The 26,915-nt window shown below is 35.9% G+C and overlaps 3 protein-coding genes across 5 annotated transcripts in view; 2 read left to right on the top strand and 1 right to left on the bottom strand.

Annotated features, from left to right (window-relative positions):
* The window catches only part of LOC127880131 (coiled-coil domain-containing protein 124-like), a 35,376-nt gene extending 31,013 nt beyond the window's left edge, over positions 1-4,363 (top strand). Inside the window, exon 4 of the mRNA XM_052427371.1 lies at positions 3,420-4,363. Within this exon, the coding sequence (XP_052283331.1) occupies positions 3,420-3,627 (208 nt within the window). The 3' untranslated portion in view covers positions 3,628-4,363. The remainder of the gene's footprint in view (positions 1-3,419) is intronic.
* The window catches only part of LOC127880130 (pyroglutamyl-peptidase 1-like), a 483,820-nt gene that overhangs the window by 114,316 nt on the left and 342,589 nt on the right, over positions 1-26,915 (top strand). The window lies entirely within an intron of this gene.
* Positions 9,362-26,915, bottom strand: part of LOC127880129 (receptor expression-enhancing protein 5-like) — a 33,541-nt gene continuing 15,987 nt past the window's right edge. The window contains exons 3-6 of one of the 3 annotated variants that reach the window (XM_052427369.1): positions 17,656-17,794; positions 14,645-14,789; positions 13,513-13,528; positions 9,362-11,575 (exon numbers count right to left, since the gene is read on the bottom strand). In XM_052427369.1, the coding sequence (XP_052283329.1) occupies positions 11,554-11,575; positions 13,513-13,528; positions 14,645-14,789; positions 17,656-17,794 (322 nt within the window). In that variant the 3' untranslated portion in view covers positions 9,362-11,553. Of the gene's footprint in view, positions 11,576-13,512; positions 13,529-13,914; positions 13,939-14,644; positions 14,790-17,655; positions 17,795-26,915 lie in introns of all 3 variants that reach the window. The other 2 variants (XM_052427367.1, XM_052427368.1) reach the window with 2 other exon arrangements.

Below are 26,915 nucleotides of genomic sequence, written 5' to 3' on the forward strand. Positions count from 1 at the left end.
TTTTCATCCGATCTTCACCAAACTTGGTCAGAAGTTGTGACTAGACAAAATCTAGGTCAAGTTCGAATATGGGTCATGCCGGATCAAAAACTAGGTCACTGGGTCACTTAGTGCATTTCAAGGATTAAGCATGGTGTCCGCTCTCTAATTGAAGTAGTTTTTACCCGATCTTCACCAAATTTGGTCTGAAGTTGTGTCTAGATGATATGTAGGTCAAGTTCAAATATGGGTCATGCCCGGTCAAAAACTAGGTCACGAGGTTACTTAGTGCATTTCAAGCATTTAGCATGGTGTCCGCTCTCTAATTGAAGTAGTTTTTATCTGATCTTCACCTAATTTGGTCAGAAGATGTATCTAGGTGATATGAAGGTCAAGTTGGAATATGGGTCATGCAGGGTCAAAAACGAGGTCACTAGGTCACATAGTGCATTTCAAGCATTTAGCATGGTGTCCCCTCTCTAAATGAAGTAGTTTTCATCTGATCTTCACCAAATTTAGTCAGATGTTACATCTAAATGATATGTAGGTCAAGTTCAAATATGGGTCATGCCAGGTCAATAACTAGGTCTCGAGGTCACTTAGTGCATTTCAAGCATTGAGCATGGTGTCCAAAACTTTCGAACGGGCGTATCTTGTGACAGTTTACTTGTTTACTATAGATTCAGGTTTTAAAGGCTTCATTTCCAACCCTAATATACTAGTAAGTAGCAAACAGCTTAAAAGCTGAACAACCTACGAGTTACTGGGAGGCTATTCTGGTTTTATGCTGGTTGCGTAAAGCGATTTTTACTTTGCTAAAGTGGAAAGGGGTTAAGTGAAATGATTCACTTAGTTTCTGAAATCCTTTAAAAATTGACTGCATGGCACAAAATGTTTTAACACGTATATTTTTCTGGCAACTTCATTTCTGTAATTCCCTTGGTTTGAATATGAAATGCTTGATATATCTTTCACATTGTTTGAGTGTATGTTTTTATGGTTGTCGTCATTCATGGTTACACTTTTAAAGTTGTCACTAGTATTGATGACGTGTTGTATGTAACACTTGTCTCTGTTGCTGAATGTCTCATTTAACTCGTTACCACTCAGATATGCATTTTAACCTTGTTTGTTGTCCCTTAGAACATTAAATTAAGTCAAAGATCATTCTTAATAGATTCAAGATTTAAAAGGCTTCATTTCTAACCATAAGATACTGATGAGCAGCAAACAGCACAATACCTGTCAGTGAGTAGCCAGCAAGAAACTTGCTGGCTGTTGTGGTTTTATGCTGGCTGCACAAAGCGGTTTTCCCTTTGCTTCTGAGTGGGAAATGGTTAAGAGATGCAAGGGTTGGACATAATACAACTAATGCAGACAGTCCATCATTCATCATTCATCATATCGCAAATATTCAATATCCGGACATTGCGTGTCCCTGTTCCTGTGTCCCTAGCTTAATGGATGATCAATGGTTAATACCAGATGCAATTTATGAATATTTTACCACAAATGTTCAATAATATAATTTGTCGACGGCATGTAGTCTGAAATAACTGTACTTGACCTTCTTTAAAAAATTGACTTACTCAGGAATTAGTTTAATGTCCTTATAATGTACAAATGTGTTGAAACCCAGATTACAACTATTACATGTACAAGTATAATATGAAATGGGCTCAAAGTGCTTAAGGTTAGTGACTGTGATCACTATAATGAGGCTATTTAGTGCGATTGTTGTAGTGTGCTCAGTAATGTGTTGTAAACGTTTACCGGTAGCTCATTACCAATCTAGATGCCACATTTTTCTACCAATCTTGATGAAACTTGGTCAGAATGTTAATCTTGACAATATCTTTGCTGACTTTGATTTTGTGTCACGTTAATTAAAAATTGCCACCAGCCAAGTCTTAGTTACCTCTCTAGATTCATGTATGATGCAATCTTGATATAACAATGTCAGTTTGTTCATTTGGACAATATCTAAGCTAAGTTTGAACCTGGGTCATGTGCGTCCCAAAACTAGGCCACGAGGTTAAAATCTTGTTACTTCACTAGAGGCCACATAATTGATTCAATCTTGATTACCGGTAAACTTAGTCAGAATATTTATCTTTCCAATATCCGGTAATAACCATCTCCCTACCTGAAAGGTGAAGGTCACACATTAAGGTCATAATTCAAAATTGGAGATTAAACAGCATAAAAATTCCTGTCACTGCCATTGACTGTGACACATTGATGGATTAGGAATAATTTAACAGAACTGCATCAGAAGACAATGGTCTTGATTATAACTTTTCACACTAAATTAAAGGTCAAGGTGACACTTACTAGTTCAAAGATCAAAATTGGCAATAAAACAGCTTGTTTGCACTGTAGTTTTTAAATTAATTTTGCTTTTTAAGAAGACTTACCACAAAGGACAATTATGAGGATGTGCAACATTTGCCTCCCTACTTTACCATACATTGATGAATTTAAAAAATAACATCAAGTGCAATTTATTACAAGACAACATGTCGATGTTTAAATACGTCTCACTACCTCAAATGTCAAGGTCACATTTCAAAGATCAAAGTTGATCTTATAACAGCTTTTTTGGACAGTAACAACGATGGCGACTCTGTGTGTTAGATCTGTTACCCTGCCTAAAAGGAAATGGTCACACCTAGAGGTCAAAAATCTAATTTAGCTATAAAACTGCTGGTCCAGGCTGTAACTTTTTCATTCATCAATGCAATTACCTTGTATATGCCAAGTGGACTCTTCCATCCTTCTAAATTGGATCAATTTATTTCTAAAATTAGGGATGCCTAGTATATTTATTTCTATATTTAGAATATTTCTTAAAGAAATTCCTTTAAGCAAACAGCGCAGACCCAGATGAGACGCCGCATCATCATCTGGGTCTACGCTGTTTGCCAAGGCCTTTTTTTCTAGACGCTAGGCAAAAATGGGTTAAAAACAATTTAAAACAAATGATTTAAATGAGGATATTGGATGTTCCTTGTATCACCTCACCTGTATCAATACATAAAAGGTCAAGGTTTTGGAATGTGTCTTGTTCATTTAGGTCTATTTTATTGATTTTACTTCTATCAGGTAAAGTGTTCAACAATTGGTTTGCGTGACCTCAGGTAAGCGATTATGGGTTGTCTTGTCCCTCTTGTTTACAAACTCAAGTCAAATGGCTATTTGAGCCGATATCTTGGAAAACTGGGCTAATATTAATGTGCGTAAAGTGTCATCCCAGGTTAGCCTGCGCAATTTGCACATGCACATCAGGACGAGACTTTCCGCTTAAACTGTATTTTTTACTAATAATAAACTTTATTTAAACAAAAAATTCCTTAAAAGCGGAAAGTGCGAGCGCTGATTTACTAATGTGGACTTCATAGACTACTTAGGGATGATCTCATTTCTGAATCTTGTTGCAGTGTCAAGGAGCCAGATTTGGAGAAGCATCCTGAGAAGAGGATGAAAGCAGCCTTTATAAAGTATGAGGAGGACAATTTACCGAGGTTAAAACAAGAGAATCCCAATATGAGACTATCTCAGTTGAAACAAATTTTGAAAAAAGACTGGATGAAAGCTCCTGAAAACCCTATGAATCAACTGACAGCTGCTTACAATGAAAAACGTTAGCTGGCGTTGTTGTTTGATGGTGTAGAGACGGAATGAAAGTATTTATTTGAAAGATTTGTTGCCAGGTTACATAGTGGTTATAAGTTCAGAACCAGCGTTTATTTTTGTTAAAAATAGTTCTGAATGGAAGTCGCACAAAAAGAATGGGTAATATATCCTAATATAGTAGTTCAGCTTTATGTTTTGGGTTGTCTTAAAATAACTAAAATAGTTTTATTTCAAATACAATGTTTGTACACTATTCTTTTATACAAGTATTAATGTCTAATAAGCATAAATCTATTGCCAGTTACAGGTACAATTAAGTTTGAAAAATCATTTATTGTCCCCTACTGGTTTCACCAGAGGGGACTTATGGTTTGTGCTCTGTGTGTCTGTCAGTCTGTCTGTCAGTCCGTCAGTCTGTCACACTTTTCTGGATCCTGCAATAACTTTAAAAGTTCTTCATAGTTTTTCATGAAACTTAAAAGATGGATAGATGGCAATATGGACATTATGCACGTAATTTCATTTTGTTCCTATGTTAAAAATTCTGGTTGCTATGGCAACAACAAAAAAATCTGATAATGGTGGAGCCGGTAGGGGACATATATTGCTTGGCAATAGTCTTGTTAATACAAAGTTTGGGCTGGTTATACAGATAAGTGTCATCAATTAGCTTTCAATGCCTATTTGTATTTTGTTATACAATTATTTTTTGGAATTTCAAAGCTAGTGTAATAAATGGTACATTGATGGCATCTGTTGTTGATTTAATAAAATGTTGAAATCAACTTTGTATAAGTAGCCGGTATATATTTGTCAATAATCAGCTAACTAATAAGTGCCATTCCAGTATGTCACAGAAGACGACTTCATGGTTGCCTTAATTCATTGTGTCAAAGTGCAGATCTTCGAAGAAGAGGGGGTATATTGTTTTGCACATGTAGGTAGGTCGGTCGGTCTGTCCGTCCACCAGATGGTTTCCGGATGATAACTCAAGAACGCTTACGCCTAGGATCATGAAACTTCATAGGTACATTGATCATGACTGGCAGATGACCCCTATTGATTTTGAGGTCACTAGGTCAAAGTCACAGTGATTCGTTCTTGTTTTTAACAAAGGCTCTGTTCCTATGAAAATATTAGAAACATTGTAACATGACCTGCCTTTTGACCCTGAAGCATATGCTTGTCAGGGATACAATACATTGATATCTGAACATAAAAATTAACAGTAATTCTTGCAACTGAGCTGCATGAAGTTTGTATTCAATATATGTGTCTTGTTCTGAGAAAACTGGGCATAATGCATGGGCGTAGTCTCGTCCCAGATCTGCCTGTTAAGTCTGCACAGGCTTATCAGGAACGACACTTTCCGCTTAAACTAGATTTTCGATAAATAGGGACTTCCTTTTAACGAAAAATACCATTAAAGCGGAAAGTGTCGTCACTGATTAGCCTGTGCGGATTTCACAGACTAATCTGGGACTACACTTTATGCACATGCATTTTTCCCAATTTTCACAGAACAAGACACATATTGTCTGGTATTGTGGAATTTATTTGTATTCTTAATAATAATTCAAAGTTATACTACAAACTTTGTGGAATTACAAAGTTAGAATGTAAAACAGAAATTCACGACCTTGAACCTTTAATGTTGGATTGACCTTTTACCAAGGAGCATAATTAGTTTGGTTATTTGGAGCTAAAATTATGAGTCAGAATAAATCCTTACAAGCATTCAAACGATATAGAGCTCAGATAAAACTTAATACCCTTTGACCTTGACATTTCATAGGGAGGCATGTAAGATGTACACATCTTAAAAGGTCAATAGGAAGACTTATCATACGTAAAATAAAATCCTCACATGCATAAAAACTTAAAAATAGTGGAATAAAGTCTTGATGGACAGATTCATCCATCTACCCAAGGTCAGACATGCACTTTCTACAATGTACATGCCTTTCTTCGAGGTCACACAAATATATCAACACTTATACTGCTATAACCTATTGATATAGAAATTGATAACAAATTATTAAACTTGTAGATTTGTACCTATAAAGGTTATGCACTGTCTTGAATGGAATGGGGTTTTCACAGGTATAAGACACTTTCTCTTCTGCCAAAGCCATGTTAAGGTAATAATTGTTTTTAGTTTTCTTTTTGTTGATTTCAAACTCTTAAATAGTTAATGTTCTTGTCCTTCAGTTTAATGCTTGCATATAGCTATATAACATCGATTCCATCCAGTCAGGTACTGGAAATTATGCCTCAGTGACAGCAAATGTATTTTTTGTAGGGACAAATTATCTTGATTTCATAATCCAGCCACTTTGCTGCTGCTTGCTCGTTCTGAAGGCCCTACATGTAGTTCCAACATGTCCATCACACTCTGCAGGCCTCTATAGCCATGATTATATCATTGGTCGTCTTACTTTGGCTTAAAACTTTGTATCTGCTGCCCAATTAACGCAATCACTGAGCAAAGATTTCAATGGATCCGAGCATCAAACCATGTGATGATGATCAATTCAAAATATTTGTTGTCTAAGTTATCATTTTAAGAAGTTATTTACAGTTTTTATTTAAGGTTGCAAACAAAAAATACGAACTAACCTTTGACGGCAATCATAGTAATCATAAACTCAAAAGGGAGGTAAATGCTGTGAGGAATGTGCAACTTACTATGTTAAATGTCATAAGTTTGTGACGAGAACTGCTTCCACATGTTCACGCCAAACCAATTAAACAGACAATTTAAATATGTTATCATCTTGAAGTGTAGATGTGCAAAAAACTTTTCATACCCAATGATCCACGTGTTATAGTCAAATGCCCTTGAACTTGGCACTCTATTTATAAGCATAAAATATGTAAATTACTACTTAAACATTTTAAAGAGATTAAACTTAACATACAAATTTATAATAACAAATTTCAACAAGAAACCGTCGGAGACGGGTGATGCTCCCCAAAGTGTTTTTGTGTCACAATATTGCACTATATATTTAGATAAAAGGTAACGTCTTGAGGGCACAGTAGTTTGGGGGATAAGAATTTTTTATAGAAAATTTCAAAGGGCCATAACTCTGTGAAAAATCATCCGACCAGAACCCGCCGATAATATGCACATCTCCTCTTGGTAGTGAAGCTTCCCATAAAGTTTCATTTAATTCGGGTCATTAGTTGCTGAGAAATAGCCCAGACAAGAATTGCACTATATGTACAGTTAATGGAAAATTTCACAAATTTATAAGGGCCATAACTCTGTGAACAAGAGCACAGCCTTGCGGGTGCAGACCGCTCATCTATTTTCTTTTTAAAGGTGAAGGGACTCTCATTTTCAATCACAAAGGAGGGAGGGGTGGAGTGAAGAGGGATGTATAGTGTGGGGGTGTGGACATTTATTACATTATCTTCCAAAAATGCGAAAAAAATGAAAAAAAATAATCCGGGGGGGGGGGGGTTTAGTGTGAGGGTGTGGTGGTAATTTGTGGGATGATCTTAAAAAAAAAAAAATGGGGGGGTGAGGTGGGGGGGGGGAGTATAGTGTGAGGGTGTGGTGGTAATTTGTGAGATGATAAAAAAAAATTATAATTTAGGGGGGGATTCGGGTGGGGGGTGGGGGGGATTCTGGTGGGGGGAGGGGGGGTGTTGGGGGGGATTCTTGGGTGCGATGGTTGGAGGGTATTTTAAACATAAAATAATAAAAATAAATAGTTGTGTTTTTTAACCGTTTAAAAAAAAAAATTATGGAGGGGGTGGGGGGGGGGTATAGTGTGAGGGTGTGGTGGTCATTTGTGAGATTATCTAAAAAAAAAAAAAAGAGAAAAAAAATTTTTAAAAATAGGGGGGGGGTGGAGGGGGGGGCACGGGGGATGGTTTGGGTGGAGTCTATTGTGGTATGTCAGGTAAGAGTAGTTTTGTCAAAGTATCAATCAAATCTAATCATAAATAAAGAAGTTATGGCAATTTTAGCAAAATTTAATAATTTGACCTTGAGAGTCAAGTTCATTCAAAGGTCAAGGTAAAATTCAACTTGCCAGGTACAGTAACCTCATGATAGCATGAAAGTATTTGAAGTTTGAAAGCAATAGCCTTGATACTTAAGAAGTAAAGTGGATCGAAACACAAAATTTAACCATATATTCAAAGTTACTAAGTCAAAAAAGGGCCATAATTCCATAAAAATGACATCCACAGTTATGCAACTTGTCCTTTTACTGTACCCTAATGATAGTTTGCGAGTGTTCCAAGTATGAAAGCAATATCTATGATAATTTAGGGGTTAAGTGGACCAAAACACAAAACTTCACCAAATTTTCAATTTTCTAAGTATAAAGGGCCCATAATTCCGTCCAAATGCCAGTCAGAGTTACATAACTTTGCCTGCACAGTCCCCTTATGATAGTTAATAAGTGTTGCAAGTATGAAAGCAATAGCTTTGATACTGTAGGAATAAAGTGGACCTAAACACAAAACTTAACCAAATTTTCAATTTTCTAAGTATAAAAAGGGCACATAATTCTGTCAAAATGCCAGTCAGAGTTACATTACTTTGCCTGCACAGTCCCCTTATGATAGTAAGTGTGGCAAGTATGAAAGCAATAGCTTTGATACTTAAGGAATAAAATGGACCTAAACACAAAACTTAACCAAAATTGTCAATTTTCTTAGTATAAAAATGGCACATAATTCTGTCAAAATGCACGCCAGAGTTATCTAAATTTGCCTGCCCAGTCCGCTCATGATAGTAAGTAAGTGTACCAAGTTTGAATGCAATATCATTGATACTTTCTGAAAAAAGTGGACCTAAACGCAAAACTTAACCAAAATTTTCAATTTTCTAAGTATAAAAAGGGCACATAATTCAGTCAAAATGCACGCCAGAGTTATCTAACTTTGAATGCAATAGCATTGATACTTTCTGAGAAAAGTGGACCTAAACGCAAAACTTAACCGGACACCGACGCCAAGGTGATGACAATAGCTCATAATTTTTTTTCAAAAAATAGATGAGCTAAAAATCATCTGACTAGAACCCGCTGATAATATGCATATGTCCTCTTGGTAGTGAAGCTTTCCATATAGTTTCATTGAATTCCGGTCATTAGTTGCTGAGAAATAGCCCGGACAAGAATTGCACTATATGTACAGTTAATGGAAAATTTCAACGGGCCATAACTCTGTGAAATATCATCCGACCAGAACCCGCTGATAATATGCACATCTCCTCTTGAAAGTGAAGCTTCCCATAAAGTTTAATTGAATTCCGGTCATTAATTGCTGAGAAATAGCCCGGACAAAAATTTTGCACTGACGGACACACGCACGGACAGACAAAGCGGTGACTATATGCTCCCCCCAAAAAATTTTGGGGGAGTTTAAAAATGTTAAAGCATAAAATTCATTTTCAGTAAATGGAATGAATGCAAAATAGAAGTTCAAATATGTGTTAGAATTTTCAAAACTATCAAATGTTTGTGAGGATTTGTGTAGAAAAGCATGGTAAATCAATGTTGAATAGCCATTTGCCATTTAAATTACCACACAATTTGCAGTAAACAAAGCTATAGTTTTAAAGCAGTTAAACAAAAAGGACCAATTTGTTTGTAATAAACAATCCAGCATACAGTTTATGACTGTTTCTTAAAACATTCTTAACAAACAATCCAGTCTGAACTTTGCCATCATGGTCTTAAGCTATAAAATTTGGTAAGGAACACTTTCAGAAAATAACACGTTTTCAGGGAATAAATTTATTCAAAGACAATCTCATATGTTTACCTAATAGAAATATGCTATGTAAAAATGTATTACATCCAAATCATGCATCAGAATAACAATATTCAGTCAGGGCAGAATGTTTACAAAATTACATATTTAAAACTCCCAAATATAATTTTCTTTCTGTATCAAAAAGCTTTGTATTAAAATAATCATGGTAACAATAAAACTATGACTTTGCTATATATTAAGCTGATAATTGTCCCTTTCTAGAAAAGAATTTCTGTGTTGTATTTTCAGCCACAAATGCAAAGAATCCCAAACCCAGTCACATTTATATTAATAAATTATTATTATAACACTATACATTTTATATTCTAAACTACACATCAATATAAGAAATACCCATTTACCAAAATGATGCCATGACTTTCTTAACTATAAGCTTAAAAATATATTTATATGAAGACATTGTTTAGAAACAAATATTTTATATCGACCAAAATAGAAAAAAAATGTAAACAGTATGTAGATACAAAAGACATTAGAATGAATGTATTGAGAAATATGTGTAAACCCTGTAAAATTTGCTATTAATCTCCAACTGTTAATATTTTAACACGAAGTTCCACAAGATTAGATGAAGTTGCTTAAATGACATGCCTATTTTTCTATACAAACTTTTATTTATTGCAGTGCTCTGACAACAATTTTTGTAAAAAAAAAAATCCCTAAGCTGTGTTGTTTAGATATTTTTAACAGTTGCTGTATGTATTAACATACAGAACCTTTTCTATGTAAAGTTATTCTGGTCTACTACATTTTATATTGAAACATTGGTACTGTTGCTCCGGTAAACATCTTAACCCTTTGCATGCTGGGAAATTTGTCGTCTGCTAAAATGTCGTCTGCTGAATTTCTTAAATTAACATTTTCTTCGATTTTTTTCAAAGAATACTATCAGAATAGCAAACAGTTTGGATGCTGATGAGGCGCCACCTTCTGTGGCGTCTCATCTGGATCCAAACTGTTTGCAAAGGTCTTCAAAATTCGGTTCCAGCACTTAAAGAGTTAAATTGCACATTTTTAGCACATTGATGCACAATCTGATGCATGTAAATCGTGTTTTCAAAGTATTCTCCATAACTTACATTAACTTAAATTCACATAAATAGATCAGATCCACTTAAAGCACAACAAAAACTCAAGATATGCACACTGTATATGCAAGTATATACATAAATGTATCAATAAACATGCCTATTATAATTGTATAAATATGAAGGACTTGCAAGTTCTACACAACACCGATAATAATTGAAGGAGACAACACACAGGTTCTTTAAAAAAAAAAACTTTGTTATTATGCAATTGAAGTCTACAATATTTCTAATATTACAACTTTCCCATTTAACCAATAATACTTTGTAAAGACGTAACAAAGAAGTAAATCACGTGTTCTTACAGTAATTATCTTTAATGCACGTGTGCGTTTATTTAATTCATCATTCACATACATAATGTTTAATTCATTTTTCTGCCATAAAACTAGTGGAAAATAACAAACTTGGTCATAACAAATTTTGAATAAATAACTTTTTAAATTCTATTTGTTTTATATAAATACACACAACAGCAACTTCATACTTATACAGAACAAGATATATTGACAGCTTCACCTAAAAAAACACTTGTCAGAAAAGCAAGACACAGATTTGTTTCCATTGCAAACAAAAAACCAGTGCATGTGTAAACCAATGTAAGCAGCAAACAACAGAAATACAAGCACTTACTTGAATGCTAAATTTGACTAATTGAAATGAACACAAAATTCAAAGACAATAATTGATCAACAATAAGAGAATATTTGAGCAATCATCAACAATGAAATACAGTCCAAATAATTAACTGAACAGAATAAAATAAAGGTATTTTTTGGTTTGTATTTTTAACAAATCGTTTTTATGTCATGTCTAACAAGAAAGGGAAAATGTTATTCATTTTAGCAAACTTACACACACTTCATGTCTTGTAAAAAATTTAACAGGTTGCGTAAGAATAAACGGTATAAATAAAGGGAAGGTACGAATTCCAGGAATAACTACTGTTGGTGAAAACAATCTCTATGCTGAAGCTGAGGGCGTTTACTTGGACTTTGTTGCATCATTAAGTCGTCGACGTGCCACGTCTGCTGCCACTTCAGAGGCCTCATTGGACACTATGTCTTGCACTGAAACACATCAAACAACAGGGGCATGAGATATGGCACAATTAACAACTTAGTTTTGACAAGTAGGACCAAGTCAAATAGACCCTCTTAAGCTAATTATCAAGGATTCAGTCTGGAAGTATTTATCTGCCATAGAAATTATATGAAACACCGCAATTTCCTTGAACATTTTTTTTTTAACTCGTAATAGGCCATTTTTCGTTGAGTTGATTTTCAATATACAAACTTAAATTTATTTATTAAGTTTAAATTCCTAAAATAAAATTTATTACAGCTCCAGGATTAAATGCCATTTAGACAGCAGAAAGATCATGATAACCAGTAATTGAATAATCTAAAATAAAAGTACCAGAAGAGATTGTATTTTAATTTATTGACTTTGCAATATTAATGAAAAAAAACATGCCAGCTTTAAGACGCTGTCCTGGAAAATGATTATGTAATAATAATTTTGATCTAAGGCCACAACACACATGTGCCATGCTCTGGGAAAATGGGTCTTATTGCATGTGGGTAATGTGTCTTTCCAGCTTAGCCTGTGCAATGAACACAGTTTAAACAGGGAAAAAACTTTCCACACTTGATTTTCGTTTATAAAGACATCCCTTTATACAAACTCGAAAATTAGAAAACAATCAGTACTTATTCCATAATGAATACAGAGGGATGGACAAGATTGTGGGAACCCTTGTTAACCATCTCCAGCATCAACCATACACATCTGATAAGAAGCAGGAGATCGATACAAGTAAGGGAACCAATACATATCAAACAATATATCAAATTGTGGGAAGGGAAACATCCTGATCCATGTTGATTTGCATTGATGTAAACATCAGTTTAATAGGAACAATAACCAGTAATGATACAATCTAGGAGTGTGTATTTTCTGAATATTTATAAAGTCACTACTGACTTGAATTTATCTAGATATTTTTGCACAATCTATTTACAAACAAAATTCTGGTTCAAGTATTAAGCGGCGATGTAAAGTTGCATACCATTAATATAGAATATGAATTTTTATAGAAATAATTAGAAAAATGATAATCAAAGCTTAATTTAAATCAAACTTAAGTTATCATTAAGACCGTTTAAGTCCATCAAAAGACAAAACAGTTCTAAGTGAATTCTAAATGCTGTTCAAAGAAACCATCCCAAGTGAATTGAAGCTTTTGAACTCAAACTTCTTGCAAATCAATGCCTGCTGAAGATCAGGAAAAGCTTTCATCAATAGGAGAAACACGCCCACTTGGTTATGGAGATGGAACAAAAGCAGCGTTTTTCCTCTATATAAAGTAAGTACCGTTCCCAATGCAACCATTCTTCCCAATTTCAAAATGAAAATTTCCAATTCAAATAAAATAATTCCCAATTCGCAGGAAAAGAAATCGGCGATGTTTACTTTTTTGTTTTAACGCGAAAATCGAGTAAAACTAAAATCAGTGCTTGTTAACCAACACGGGAAGTAACCGCAGCAAGAGTTGATGACGATATATCGATTGGTTTCTGTTGTCTGAATACTCCTGTGCTTGATAAGGGGAACCTTAATCAAAATGCGACACATTTTCGCGAATTACCAGCAACGTCGCATAATTCAGAAGGTTGTTGATTGCATTGTGAGTTTAATTTGCAAAGAAAGACAAGATTTAAATTTAAATGTACCAGTCCCAAAACGGTGAGGAAAAATGCTGAAAAGGGAAGCAATTTACACAGATGTATTAGCAAAGCTTTTTAATACAGATTTTCAAATCCTCAGGTTTCCATAACAGCCTTTTAATCAGTCCATAAATTGATAATATTTCTAATGAAATAAATATTTAATGAACTTTGTAAGCTATTTTGAATAAGATTTAAAACCTGCATTTTTGCAATAAAAACTGGGTTTAAGCCGGGATTAACGCAAGGAAAGTCATAAAATGTAATAAAATGTATACCGGACAGCTTTGCTAACTGTGGAAATGATATGAAACAGAAACCATAAACAAAACAAACTAACAAGTGACATACACAAACCAGCACGAGTCATTTTTGCAAACAATTTAACTGAACAAAATTTCATATTAAACCCAGAAATATGCTTGTGCCGGTTAAGCATAATTCCCAACAAAAACATACTTCAGTTATAACTAGCAGCATGATAAACACTCACAGACTGTTGGAAATTTCAAAACTAAAGGGCCAAAGATAGATAGTGAGGATAGTGACCTACAGGTAGAATATTGGTGCAAGGCCTGCTAGTGTAATATTCAATAATTTTTTAAGATAATCTACGACTCATGTGTGCGAATATCATGCCTCAAAATTAACAAGAAAGGGAACATAACTCCTTAACTCACCTGTTCGTTTTGCAAACCCAAAGACTTTTAAAGACAAAAATCAAAGAGTCAACATTCTCAAAAATAAGATAAATTGTGCATAAATTAAGTAATTTGAGATCGAAACTGCTGTGAAAAACTCAACAGTGTTTAAACAATACTCATGCAACTGTAATAAAACACAAGCCACAAACTTTACAACATATTAGGGATGTAGTGGAGAAAAGTTTGCTTAATGCATCTGCGTAAAGTGTGATCCTCATATAAAACATTTCAGTCAGCAACAGATTATCCAGGACTCCACTTCCACCTAAAGTGCCTGTGGATTTAGGTTAAATCTTTCGGTTAGAACAGAAAACACATCAAAAAAGAAAAATAATATTGGGATATCGCTTTTTGCACATGCCGGAAAGCTGTAAATTATTTATAAATAATATGAAGCTTCATCATAGCAAACTGATTATAACATAAATGGGACAGAAACACAGCTTTTGCTAGTTTGAGCATAATTTGCAGGCTGGACAAGCAGGTTTTCTCAGAAATATTTTTTGGAAAAAGATATGCACTAATCTGGTTTATACATTAATAATGAAAACATACAAATACTTAATACTATTCACCAACAGTTTCGTGGAAAACAGGAATAATTTGCGCTTTAAAGCAAACAAACTACAAAAAAAAAATTCGCATTAAAACATACAACATAGGGCAACAATAAATTACGAATATATCCCAAAGCAAATGTCCTCACCATCTTTCAGCTTATCAGCAGCCTGATCTAAAGCCTCGTCAATCTTCTTCTGGTGTCGCAGCACGAAGGGACGGATGAGTCTCTTGTAGATCATGTCAGAGCCGTTCCACGTGGCCGAGCACATGCACCACATGAGGAAGATACACTGTGAACAGAGATTGGAAGGCATCATGAAATTATATTGCCTCGGAAGTAAAGTTCCAGATGCAAATATAGGTTGTAATCATGCATTAATTACACAACAAATTCTGATGATCATAATTTACCAATAGTTATTTGATATAAGAAACATGGGGGTTAATAAAAGTTCCAACTTTATTTATCATTTTTACATACATTTACATAACGTCACAATAACCACAAACAAGAGAGCCAAATGCGCTTACCTAAGACCCAATTGAACTAAAAAGTTTGTAACAGTTTTTGTGATGTTTCAGTTTGTGTAATTAATGTGGCTTCTGACATTGCTTTTTACCAAGCAGCATGTTTAAACGCAGCTGAGATGTCATAAGAACAAATATTCTGATCAAATTCAAGCTGATTCGACAAAAAGTGTAACTTGTAGTGGGTTTAAAAGGTTTAAATACAGAGAGAGACATGTAAGGAAAACTGCCCCACCCTGTTGCGAAACTGTGTTTCCATTTCTAAAAAAAAAATTGAACTCCGCAAAGATATTATTTAAACAAATGTTCTGACCGAGTATCGTGAAGATTGCACAGAAAATGTAACTTATAACAGTGTTTACAAGATTTCGCAATAGCCATATAAGACAAACTGGTGGTCATGTGGTGGTCATGATATACAACAGACTGAAAACATTTTCAAACTCTGCTAATATTTTATTGGAATACATGTTCTGACCAAGTTTCATGATGATGGGACCTACAAAATTTACTTCCTGGATTAAAACAAGGTGTGAAACCACAGCTACATGTATATGAGGAACTTGCCCGCCCCTCGTGGCCATTTTTCAATGACCCCAATCCATTTTGGAACTTGGATGAGATCATATCAATAAATTTCATAAAGATTGGACTAAATATGTGACTTCTAGAGTATACTTTTTTTTCCCGTTTTTTTACCAAATCACATGGTTTTCAACCTCCCATTACCTACGTAAAAATAGGGGTTTACAAACCTCCTTATGTTAATTTGAATTGTTTTTTTACTGGTTTTAAGACTAACAATAAAAGTCTTTAACTGTCCAGATGTTATAATAGATAAGTAAAGTCCAATTTGATCCTTTACACAGTGTCCGACAAATTTCTTATTTTTCAGGTAGCCCACTGGGCTACCAATAAAAATATTTGGTAGCCCATAAAATTTTCCTGCAAAATGATAAGAGGCAGGTTTTCATCTTTATTTTCTTCATTTACATATACATAATATGTATACATACATATACATAATACAGCAAGTAGTCTGATGTACACAGTCAATATCGTAAATTAATGTTACAGTACAGGCACCGTGTACTTAAATGTACATGTACCAAAGAAATCATATACTACATGTAGATATTACTCGTATGTGCACATGTATGTGTACTTAAATTCGAACAGCACGGTTAAGTCGGAAACGTAAATAAAGCGTTTAGATGATCAATACGATTGATTCGTATGGTGTTTATCAATGCAATTGCCCTTTTTAACAAAAAATACCGAGTTTCAAGTAATCAAGAGTATTAAATCATTTATTTTCTATTGTCCGACTTTATGTACTGTCCGAATTTACGTATTGCACCTGTAACACGCTTGTGTGCAGTCAGTATGCAATACAATAATTGTTTCAAAAATGAAGGAACTGATACAGCGTAACGGTAACGATACAGCGTGTTAACATGATATTTTATTAAGAGGAAATGTCAATGCCAAATAATTCGCGAGATACCCCGGTACTTTAGTTGAAATTCACAACGAAACTTTTAATGGAAATTAAATGATCCCAATGTTGTACCCGCTACGAAATTTTTATTTACAAAAAAAAACACCCACGCCAATTTTTGCGCGCTTTTTATCTGGACAAAGAAATTCATTTATTAAATGTAGAATTTTGTAACCTAAAATAGCTGTACACAACGCGTGCAAACCGTGGCAGGTGATTTACTCATGTTGCAATACAACGGTCCAGATTGGGAGCTTATTTCATCATATCTTTAAATAGAACCATATGCCGAAATTCATTTGACACTTTAGAAACGTTTGTGTTTATGACTCTTATCGTCTATATTACCCATCCATAATTTGGTTTTAAAAATATAAATCGGGCATATATGGGATTATTGATTAACAGTCGATTAATCCAATTATTAATTGACAATGAAAACTAATTAGCAGGTGTTAACCGCGTTCACACTGTTGTTATTAATCTTCATTTTCGGTTTCGTTACCGTTTTGAAGAACCCGCTATTGTTTTGATTTATTTAATGTTCGGCGTCCTTGGATATTTAACGACATCAAAAACGTTGTCGCTATTACTCATTGTTGCGGTTAACAAAGAATTCCAAACTGCCAAATGATGTTGCATCATGTGCGCCAACTATCCAACCGGCTCTCATTACATTTTTAGCAGACGACATATGTTGATTCTGATTGGATGATTAAAATACACTGTTACTGTTTACGACATAACCGCAAGTGATCGGTGACTGATTAGATAACTGATTGCACTTTGTTATCGGATTATAAGCAATACACAGTGTACAAACACATGGTCAGCGTGTTTATTCTACGTATGTCTGTCAATAAACCGGGCTACTGCTCTAATAGATTTATAGTAGCCCGGCAGGCGTCAGCTGGAAAATTTCAGTAGCCCGATGAAAAATTTCGGTAGCCCCCGGGCTCCGGGCAATGGATTTGTCGGACACTGCTTTACATTATGAAGATAATTTTCATTATCATGGTCTGTTTTTTACACTTTGTCAGAAATGTCAAGTTTGCTGGGCTTAAATTCATTTCATCAGGCCCACAGCTTTGGATCATAACAAGAGCTGTGTAAGGCCCCAGTGTTACCTTGAGGAGCCAATAGAAGGGGATCCAGAAGAGGAAGATGTCAGTGAAGAACTCGAGCAGTGAGAAAAAGCTGTAGACAGCCCAGTACATGAGCCACTGGGTATCATCCTCCTTGCTGGTGCTCTCTATGGCCTTCACCCTGCAAACATAAAGAGCAACTGTGTGACACTAATAGTCAATGGTTACCAGCATTTTTCTTTAGGCCATAGAAAATAAGTAACTAGATTCTCATCCAAATTTTGCCTCAACAATCGAGTAAGGCTCAAACCAGTGATTGTTAATCAACAGGGGAAGAAACTGCAATAAGCTTTGATGATGGAATTTTGTGGTTCCCTGTGTCTGAATACTTTGTTTTGGTAAGGGTATCGCCACAAATAAAACAAGAGGGCCTGAAAGCCCCAAAGTTGCTCACCTGAGATAACAAGATATTATTGGGACAAATCTTCTGACCAAGTTTCATGAAGATCGGAAAATAAATGTGGCCTCTAGAGTGTTAACAAGGTTTTACTATAGCCATATAAGGAAAAATGCCCCGCCCCCTGGCAGCCATGCTTTTCAACCAACCGGCATCATTTTTTAACTCGTCCAAGATATTATTGGGATGAATCTTCTGACCAAGTTTCATTTAGATCGGACAGTAAATGTGGCCTCTAAAGTGTTAACATGATTTTACTATAGCCATATAAGGAAAATTGCCCTGCCCCTTGGAAGCCACGTTCAAGCAAAACCTTTGACCTTGAAGGATGACCTTGACCTTCCACCACTCAAAATGTGCAGCTTTATGAGAACGCCACTTTGAAATAAATTTGTTTTGACCTTTGACCTTGAAGGATGACCTTGACCTTGAAGGATGACCTTGACCTTCCACCACTCAAAATGTGCAGCTTCATGATAACGCCGATTTAAAATTATTATTGTTTGACCTTTGACCTTGAAGGATGACCTTGACTTTGAAGAATGACCTTGACCTTGAACTTCCACCACTCAAAATGTGCAGCTTCATGAGCACCCCGCTTTGAATTATTTTTTTTGACCTTTGACCTTGAAGGATGGCCTTGACCTTGAAGGATGACCTTGACCTTGAACTTCCACCACTCAAAATGTGCAGCTTCATGAGAACATCGCTTTGAACAATTTTTAAAAATTTTGACCTTGAAGGATGACCTTGACCTTGAACTTTCACCGCTCAAAATGTGCAGCTTCATGAGATGCACATGCATGCCAAATATCAAGTTGCTATCTTCAATATTAACAAGATGTGTTTGTGAAACACAATGTCCCCCTATATGATGTTTGACCTTGTAGGATGACCTTGACCTTGTGAAGGATGACCTTGACCTTGACCTTTCACCACTCAAAATGTGCAGCTCCATGAGATACACATGCATGCCAAATATCAAGTTGCTATCTTCAATATTGCAAAAGTATTCATAAAATAAGCGATTTGGGCCACATATATTTGACCTCTGACCTTGAAGGATGACCTTGACCTTGACCTTTCACCACTCAAAATGTGCAGCTCCATGAGATGCACATGCATGCCAAATATCAAGTTGCTATCTTCAATATTGCAAAAGTATTTATAAAATAAGCGATTTGGGCCACATATATTTGACCTCTGACCTTGAAGGATGACCTTGACCTTGACCTTTCACCACTCAAAATGTGCAGCTCCATGAGATACACATGCATGCCAAATATCAAGTTGCTATCTTCAATATTGCAAAAGTATTCATAAAATGAGCGATTTTGGCAACATATATTTGACCTCTGACCTTGAAGGATGACCTTGACCTTGACCTTTCACCACTCAAAATGTGCAGCTTCATGAGATACACATGCATGCCAAATATGAAGTTGCTATCTTCAATATAGCAAAAGTTATTGCAAAATGTTAAAGTTGGCGCAAACAGACCAACAGACAGGGCAAAAACAATATGTCCCCCACTACTATAGTGTGGGACATAAAAATGTTATGGCCAATGTTAAAGTTTTCGGACGGACAGACGCCATATATTTGACATTTGACCTTGAAGGATGACCTTGACCTTCACCTTTCACCACTCAAAATGTTTAGCTCCATGAGATACACATGCATGCCAAATATTAAGTTGCTATCTTCAATATTGAAAAAGTTATTGCCAATGTTAAAGTTTTCGGACGGACAGACACAATAAATTTGACCTTGAAGGATGACCATGACTTTGACCTTTCACCACTCAAAATGTGCAGCTCCATGAGATACACATGCATGCCAAATATCAAGTTGCTATCTTCAATATTAACAAGATGTGTTTGTGAAACACAATGTCCCCCTATATGATGTTTGACTTTGTAGGATGACCTTGACCTTGTGAAGGATGACCTTGACCTTTCACCACTCAAAATGTGCAGCTCCATGAGATACACATGCATGCCAAATATCAAGTTGCTATCTTCAATATTGCAAAAGTATTCATAAAATAAGCGATTTGGGCCACATATATTTGACCTCTGACCTTGAAGGATGACCTTGACCTTGACCTTTCACCACTCAAAATGTGCAGCTCCATGAGATGCACATGCATGCCAAATATCAAGTTGCTATCTTCAATATTGCAAAAGTATTTATAAAATAAGCGATTTGGGCCACATATTTTTGACCTCTGACCTTGAAGGATGACCTTGACCTTGACCTTTCACCACTCAAAATGTGCAGCTCCATGAGATACACATGCATGCCAAATATCAAGTTGCTATCTTCAATATTGCAAAAGTATTCATAAAATGAGCGATTTTGGCAACATATATTTGACCTCTGACCTTGAAGGATGACCTTGACCTTGACCTTTCACCACTCAAAATGTGCAGCTTCATGAGATACACATGCATGCCAAATATGAAGTTGCTATCTTCAATATAGCAAAAGTTATTGCAAAATGTTAAAGTTGGCGCAAACAGACCAACAGACCAACAGACAGGGCAAAAACAATATGTCCCCCACTACTATAGTGTGGGACATAAAAATGTTATGGCCAATGTTAAAGTTTTCGGACGGACAGACGCCATATATTTGACATTTGACCTTGAAGGATGACCTTGACCTTCACCTTTCACCACTCAAAATGTTTAGCTCCATGAGATACACATGCATGCCAAATATTAAGTTGCTATCTTCAATATTGAAAAAGTTATTGCCCATGTTAAAGTTTTCGGACGGACAGACACAATAAATTTGACCTTGAAGGATGACCATGACTTTGACCTTTCACCACTCAAAATGTGCAGCTCCATGAGATACACATGCATGCCAAATATCAAGTTGCTATCTTCAAAAGTGAGAAAGTTATGGCCAATGTTGAAGTTTTTTTCGGACGGACGGACAGACTGACTGACATACTGACGGACAGTTCAACTGCTATATGCCACCCTACCGGGGGCATAAAAGTTATTTTTTTGGGGTGGAAGGTGGTGGGGTATAGTGTGAGGGTGTGGTGGTCATTTATTAGATGATCTTTAATTAAAAAAATAAAATAATAATGGGTTTGAGGGGGGGGGGGGGGGCGTTGGGGATGGATTGGGTGGAGTCTATTGTGGTATGTCAGATAAGAGTTGTTTTGTCAAAGTATCAATCAAATCTAATCATAAATAAAGAAGTTAAGGCAATTTTAGCAAAATTTAATAATTTGACCTTGAGAGTCAAGGTCATTCAAAGGTCAAGGTAAAATTCAACTTGCCAGGTACAGTACCCTCATGAAAGCATGAAAGTATTTTAAGTTTAAAAGCAATAGCCTTCATACTTTAGAAGTAAAGTGCATCTAAACACAAAATGTAACCATATATTCAAATTTACTAAGTCAAAAAAGGCCATAATTCCGTAAAAATTACAACCACAGTTATGCAACTTGTCCTTTACTGTCCCCTTAAGATAGTTTGCGAGTGTTCCAAGTATGAAAGCAATATCTATGATACTTTAGGGGTAAAGTGGACCAAAACACAAATCTTAACCAAATTTTCAAGTATAAAAAGGGCACATAATTCTGTCAAAATTCCAGTCAGAGTTACATAACTTTGCCTGCACAGTCCCCTTGTGATAGTTAGTAAGTGCTGCAAGTAAGAAAGCAATAGCTTTGATATTAAAGGAATAAAATAGACCTAAACACAAAACTTAACCAAAATTTTCAATTTTCTAAGTATAAAAAGTGCACATAATTCAAAATGCAAGCCAGAGTTATCTAACTTTGCCTGCCCAGTCCCCTCATGATAGTAAGTAAGTGTACCAAGTTTGAATACAATAGCATTGATACTTTATGAGAAAAGTGGACCTACGCCGACGCCGACACCGACGCCAAGGTGATGACAATAGCTCATAATTTAAAAAAAAAAAAATAGATGAGCTTAAAATGCCCCACCCCTTGGCAGCCATGTTGTTCAAGCAAAGGTTACCATTTTTGAACTCATCCAAGATATCATTGAGACAAATCTTCTGAGCAAGTTTCATGAAGATCGGAAAATAAATGTGGCCTCTTGAGTGTTAACAAGCTTTTACAATAGCCATATAAGGAAAAATGCCCCGCCCCCTGGCGGCCATGTTTTTCAACCAACCGGTATCATTTTCGAACTCATCCAAGATATTATTGGGATGAATCTTCTGACCAAGTTTCATGAAGATCAGACAATAAATGTGGCCTCTAGAGTGTTAACAAGATTTTACTATAGCCATATATAGCCATATAAGGAAAAATGCCCCGCCCCTTGGCAGCCATGTTTTTCAAGCAAACGTAACCATTTTCGAACTCCTCCAAGATATCATTGAGACAAACCTTCTGACCAAATTTCAAGAAGATTGGACAATAAATGTGCCCTTTAGAGAGTTAACAAGGCAAATGTTGACGCCGAACAACGGACGACGGACAAAAGGCGATCACAAAAGCTCACAATGAGCACGTTGTGCTCAGGTGAGCTAATAAAACAATACAAATGTCCATAAGTGCAGCCTTCTCACTAGGTAAGGGTTTTATAATACAGAATATACACATTCATTGACAGCACACATAAATCAATTAATTAAGTGCCACTCCCGAGGGTAATAAGGACTGTAATGTCAGATGTTGATTATAACAATGTTTCATCTACAGCTGAGTTATTGATGAAAACCTGCTTTAGTCAGTGGCAGATTGTCCTACAGAAACTGAGCATAGAATCTGGATTTAGACCGTGAAAGCAGTTACCCTCAAGCATGGCTTCATTTGAAAGAGTTTTTAGTTTAATAAACTCATAGTATACTATTAATAGAAACAGGCTTTCGCAGGACTTACCTACACAACTGCTAGTAAATGAATAAAATTAACTAGATGTTAAACAGTTTCTTTTTTTAAGTTTATTAAATGCAATCTTATTATATGTTCATACTTTATGAAGTTTTTAGCATAATCATATATTTCCCAACTTTGATGAAACTACGCTAATTTTGCCAATTAGACTTGCACCAGTCCTGTACCAGTCCCAATATGGTGATGAAAAACCCTGGCTTTTAAGATAGAATTTTAGAGTTTGTTGGAAAAATTAGGGATATATCTTTGAACAAGAGAGAACACTTAAAAAATACATACTCTGCTAAATGTCTGGTAACATTGATCTTTACAGGTTATATTATTTTGTTATACAAATGATGGCATAAACATATTGAGGACAACAGGAAACACAGCAATGCTGTGAAACATTACAAGATCTTCAATCTTTAATATGTCACATTGTTTTTCTTCTTTATAAAGTACCGGAAAGCGGCACTTTCCCAATTACAAAAAACAACAACAAATGTCCAACTTACTGTCAAAAACATTCCCAATTAAAGGTTTCCAAAAAAATAATTAACAAGGGCTGTTTATAAAACATGCATGCCCCCCAAATGGGCTGTCAGTTGTAGTGGCAGCCATTGTGTGAATACGTTAGAAACCATTTTACTGCTTCACTGTGATATTGACCTTTGACCTAGTGACCTGAAAATCAATAGGGGTCATCTGCCAGTCATGACCAATGTACCTATGAAGTTTCATGATCCTAGGCCTAAGCATTCGTGAGTTATCATCCATAAACCATTTTACTGTTTCGAGTCACTGTAACCTTGACCTTTGACCTAGTGACCTGAAAATCAATAGGAATCATCTGCCAGTCATGACCAATGTACCTATTTAGTTTTATGATCCTACATGTAGGCCTTAGCGTTCTTGAGTTATCATCCGGAAACCCTTTTACTGTTTCGAGTCACTGTGACCTTGACCTTTGACCTAGTGACCTGAAAATCAATAGGGGTCATCTGCCTATGAAGTTTCATGATCCTTGGTCTAAGTGTTCTTGAGTTATCATCCGGAAACAATTGTAATGTTTCAAGTCACTGTGACCTTGACCTTTGACCAAGTGACCTGAAAATCAATAGGGGTCATCTGCCAGTCATGAGCAATATACCTATGAAGTTTTATGATCCTAGGCCTAAGCATTCTTGAGTTATCATCCGGAAACCATTTTACTGTTTCGAGTCAGTGTGACCTTGACATTTGACCTAGTGACCTTAAAATCGATAGGGGTCATCTGCCAGTCATGATCATTTCACCTATGAAGTTTCATAAACCTAGGCTTAAGGGTTGTCGAGTTATCATCCTGAAATCATTTTACTGATTCGAGTCAATGTGACCTTGACCTTTGACCTAGTGACCTGAAAATTTATAGGGGTCATCTGCCAGTCATGATCAATGTTCCTATGAAGTTTCATGATCCTAGGCCTAAGCGTTCTTGAGTTATCATCCAGAAACTATTTGGTGGACGGACCGACCCGACCGACAGACATGTGCAAAACAATATAACCCCTCTTCTTAGAAATATATATGAAAGCTATCGGTAAAGTATTGAAGGTGCTATGAGAAACTGTAACAAAAGTGTGACAGAAAATTCTATAATTAGCCTCGGTGACCTTGACCTTGACCCCAGTGACCTCAAACCTCATCAAAAGGTAGAGGTCCATGCAAGGTACGTACATGCCAAATATTTAAGAGATCTGTAAAGTCTTGAAGGTGCTATGAGAAACTGTAAGAAAAGTGTGACGGAAAAATCTATTATTAGCCTCGGTGACCTTGACCCCAGTGACCTCAAAACTCATCAAAAGGTAGAGGTCCATGCAAGGTACGTACATGCCAAATTTGAAAGAGATCGGTAAAGTATTGAAGGTGCTATGAGAAACTGTAACGGAAGGAAGGAAGGAAGGAGAGGGAGGGAGGGAGGGAGGGAGGGAGGGAGGAGGGAGGGAGGGAGGGAGGGAGGGAGGGAGGAAGGAAGGAAGGAAGGAAGGAAGAAAGGAAGGACTTCCCTTCCTTCCTTCCTCCTTCCTTAAGGAAGTCCTTCCTTCCTTCCTTCCTTCCCTTCCTTCCTTCCTTCCTTCCTTCCTTCCTTCCTTCCTTCCTTCCTTCCTTCCTTCCTTCCTTCCTTCTCCTTCCTTCCTTCCTGTCCTTCCTTCCTTCCTTCCTTCCTTCCTTCCCTTCCTTCCTTCCTTCCTTCCTTCCTTCCTTCTTCCTTCCTTCCTTAAGGAAGGAAGGAAGGAAGGAAGGAAGGAAGGAAGGAAGGAAGGAAGTTTAAACTGGCAACTACATGCTCCACCGAAAATATTTCGGGGAGCTTAAAAAAATGGAAAAAAAAAAGAAATATAAAGTTAGTTTCCCTATGCAGCTCTATGGGTTGAACCTAAGTAAATATAATATTGACAACTTGACAACACTTTATATTTATCAATTGTATTTGGGAGAGAAAAAAATCAAATACACCAATTTCCCCAATATGAAGACTTCACAACGCAAATTTTCCCAATTTAAGTTTTTTTAGAACACATTTTTCCCAATTGGGCTGGTATTGGTACTTTTCCCAATTGGGCAACATAAATCGCTGTATGTATATTTGATTTAAATTAAATGATTTTACATGTCAAAATGGGTCTGCAGATAAGCTACAGTATGTAGCTTCACACAAAATGTCAGCGCAAAACCCTTGTTGGATCAAGGTATTTAGAAGAAACTGTTCTTAACTTTCAGCAACAGTGACCTCGACCCTTATCCAACTTGCACATATGATATGTAATCCCACGCTAGTTGTTCATGTATTAAAGCAACCTGTGCAGAAAACTTTAGTGCATTACCTGCATCCTAATGAAAGTTATTGGGCTGAAACTGTTTTTCTATTTTTAGTTACAGTATTTGCTGTAACTTTAACTGGACTGTTCCATAATGAAATCCTTTGCTTGATCTGCAGGCAAGCTAGCTTCAGTACACACACAATTTCCTTGTAATATTTTGTTGCAAACTTCAGTTATTGATTGGAAAAATTCTCTATTTTTAGTAAAAGTGATCCTTACAGTCTAACTTAAAACAAACTGGAAAAAAATGCAATCCAAAGCTAGCTCTCCATCTAAGTTATATACATAGAAAATGTTGATGCAATACTTCCATAAAAACATAATTTATTGAGCAGAAACCATTCCTCTATCTTCCCAACATTGGCCTTTATTAAAGCTTTCTAGTATATCTAACTTTGTATCAAGATAAGTAAATGCAAACAAACATTATTCAGCAGAAACCACAAATAAGAGAGCAGAAATATATTTAAATTAAAGGTGATATGGTGGGTTATCAAGCTTTGCTGAGATTCTATGCCCATAAATGTTGCCACCAAGTTTAATGATAATGCAATTAAAACTATATACGTTAGAGTTGTTCCAGTAAAATGCAATGCAGTAATGATTATTTGCATATTTTAATTAATGATTAATTGCATACTTTGATAATTAATTGCAAACTTATATTTTGCAATCTTTTTGCCAAGAATCAAACTTAAACCATTTGCTGATACTGTCATAAAAAACAGGTATACCAAATATTGGTTTTTCATTATTGAATACAATTTGAACAAGGGCTGTTTGTAAAACATGCATGCCCCCCATATGGGCTGTCCGTTGCAGTGGCAGGCATCGTGTGAATACGTTTTTTGTCACTGTGACCTTGACCTTTGACCTGAAAATCAATAGGGGTCATCTGCCAGTCATGATCAATGCACCTATGAAGTGTCATGATCCTAGGCAAAAGCGTTCTTGAGTTATCATCCGGAAACAATTTTACTTTTTCTGGTCACCGTGACCTTGACATTTGACCTAGTGACCTGAAAATCAATATGGGTCATCTGCGAGTCATGATCAATGTACCTATGAAGTTTCATGATCCTAGGCATATGTATTCTTGAGTTAT

Source organism: Dreissena polymorpha, chromosome 4, assembly GCF_020536995.1.
Source record: "Dreissena polymorpha isolate Duluth1 chromosome 4, UMN_Dpol_1.0, whole genome shotgun sequence".
Taxonomy (NCBI): domain Eukaryota; kingdom Metazoa; phylum Mollusca; class Bivalvia; order Myida; family Dreissenidae; genus Dreissena; species Dreissena polymorpha.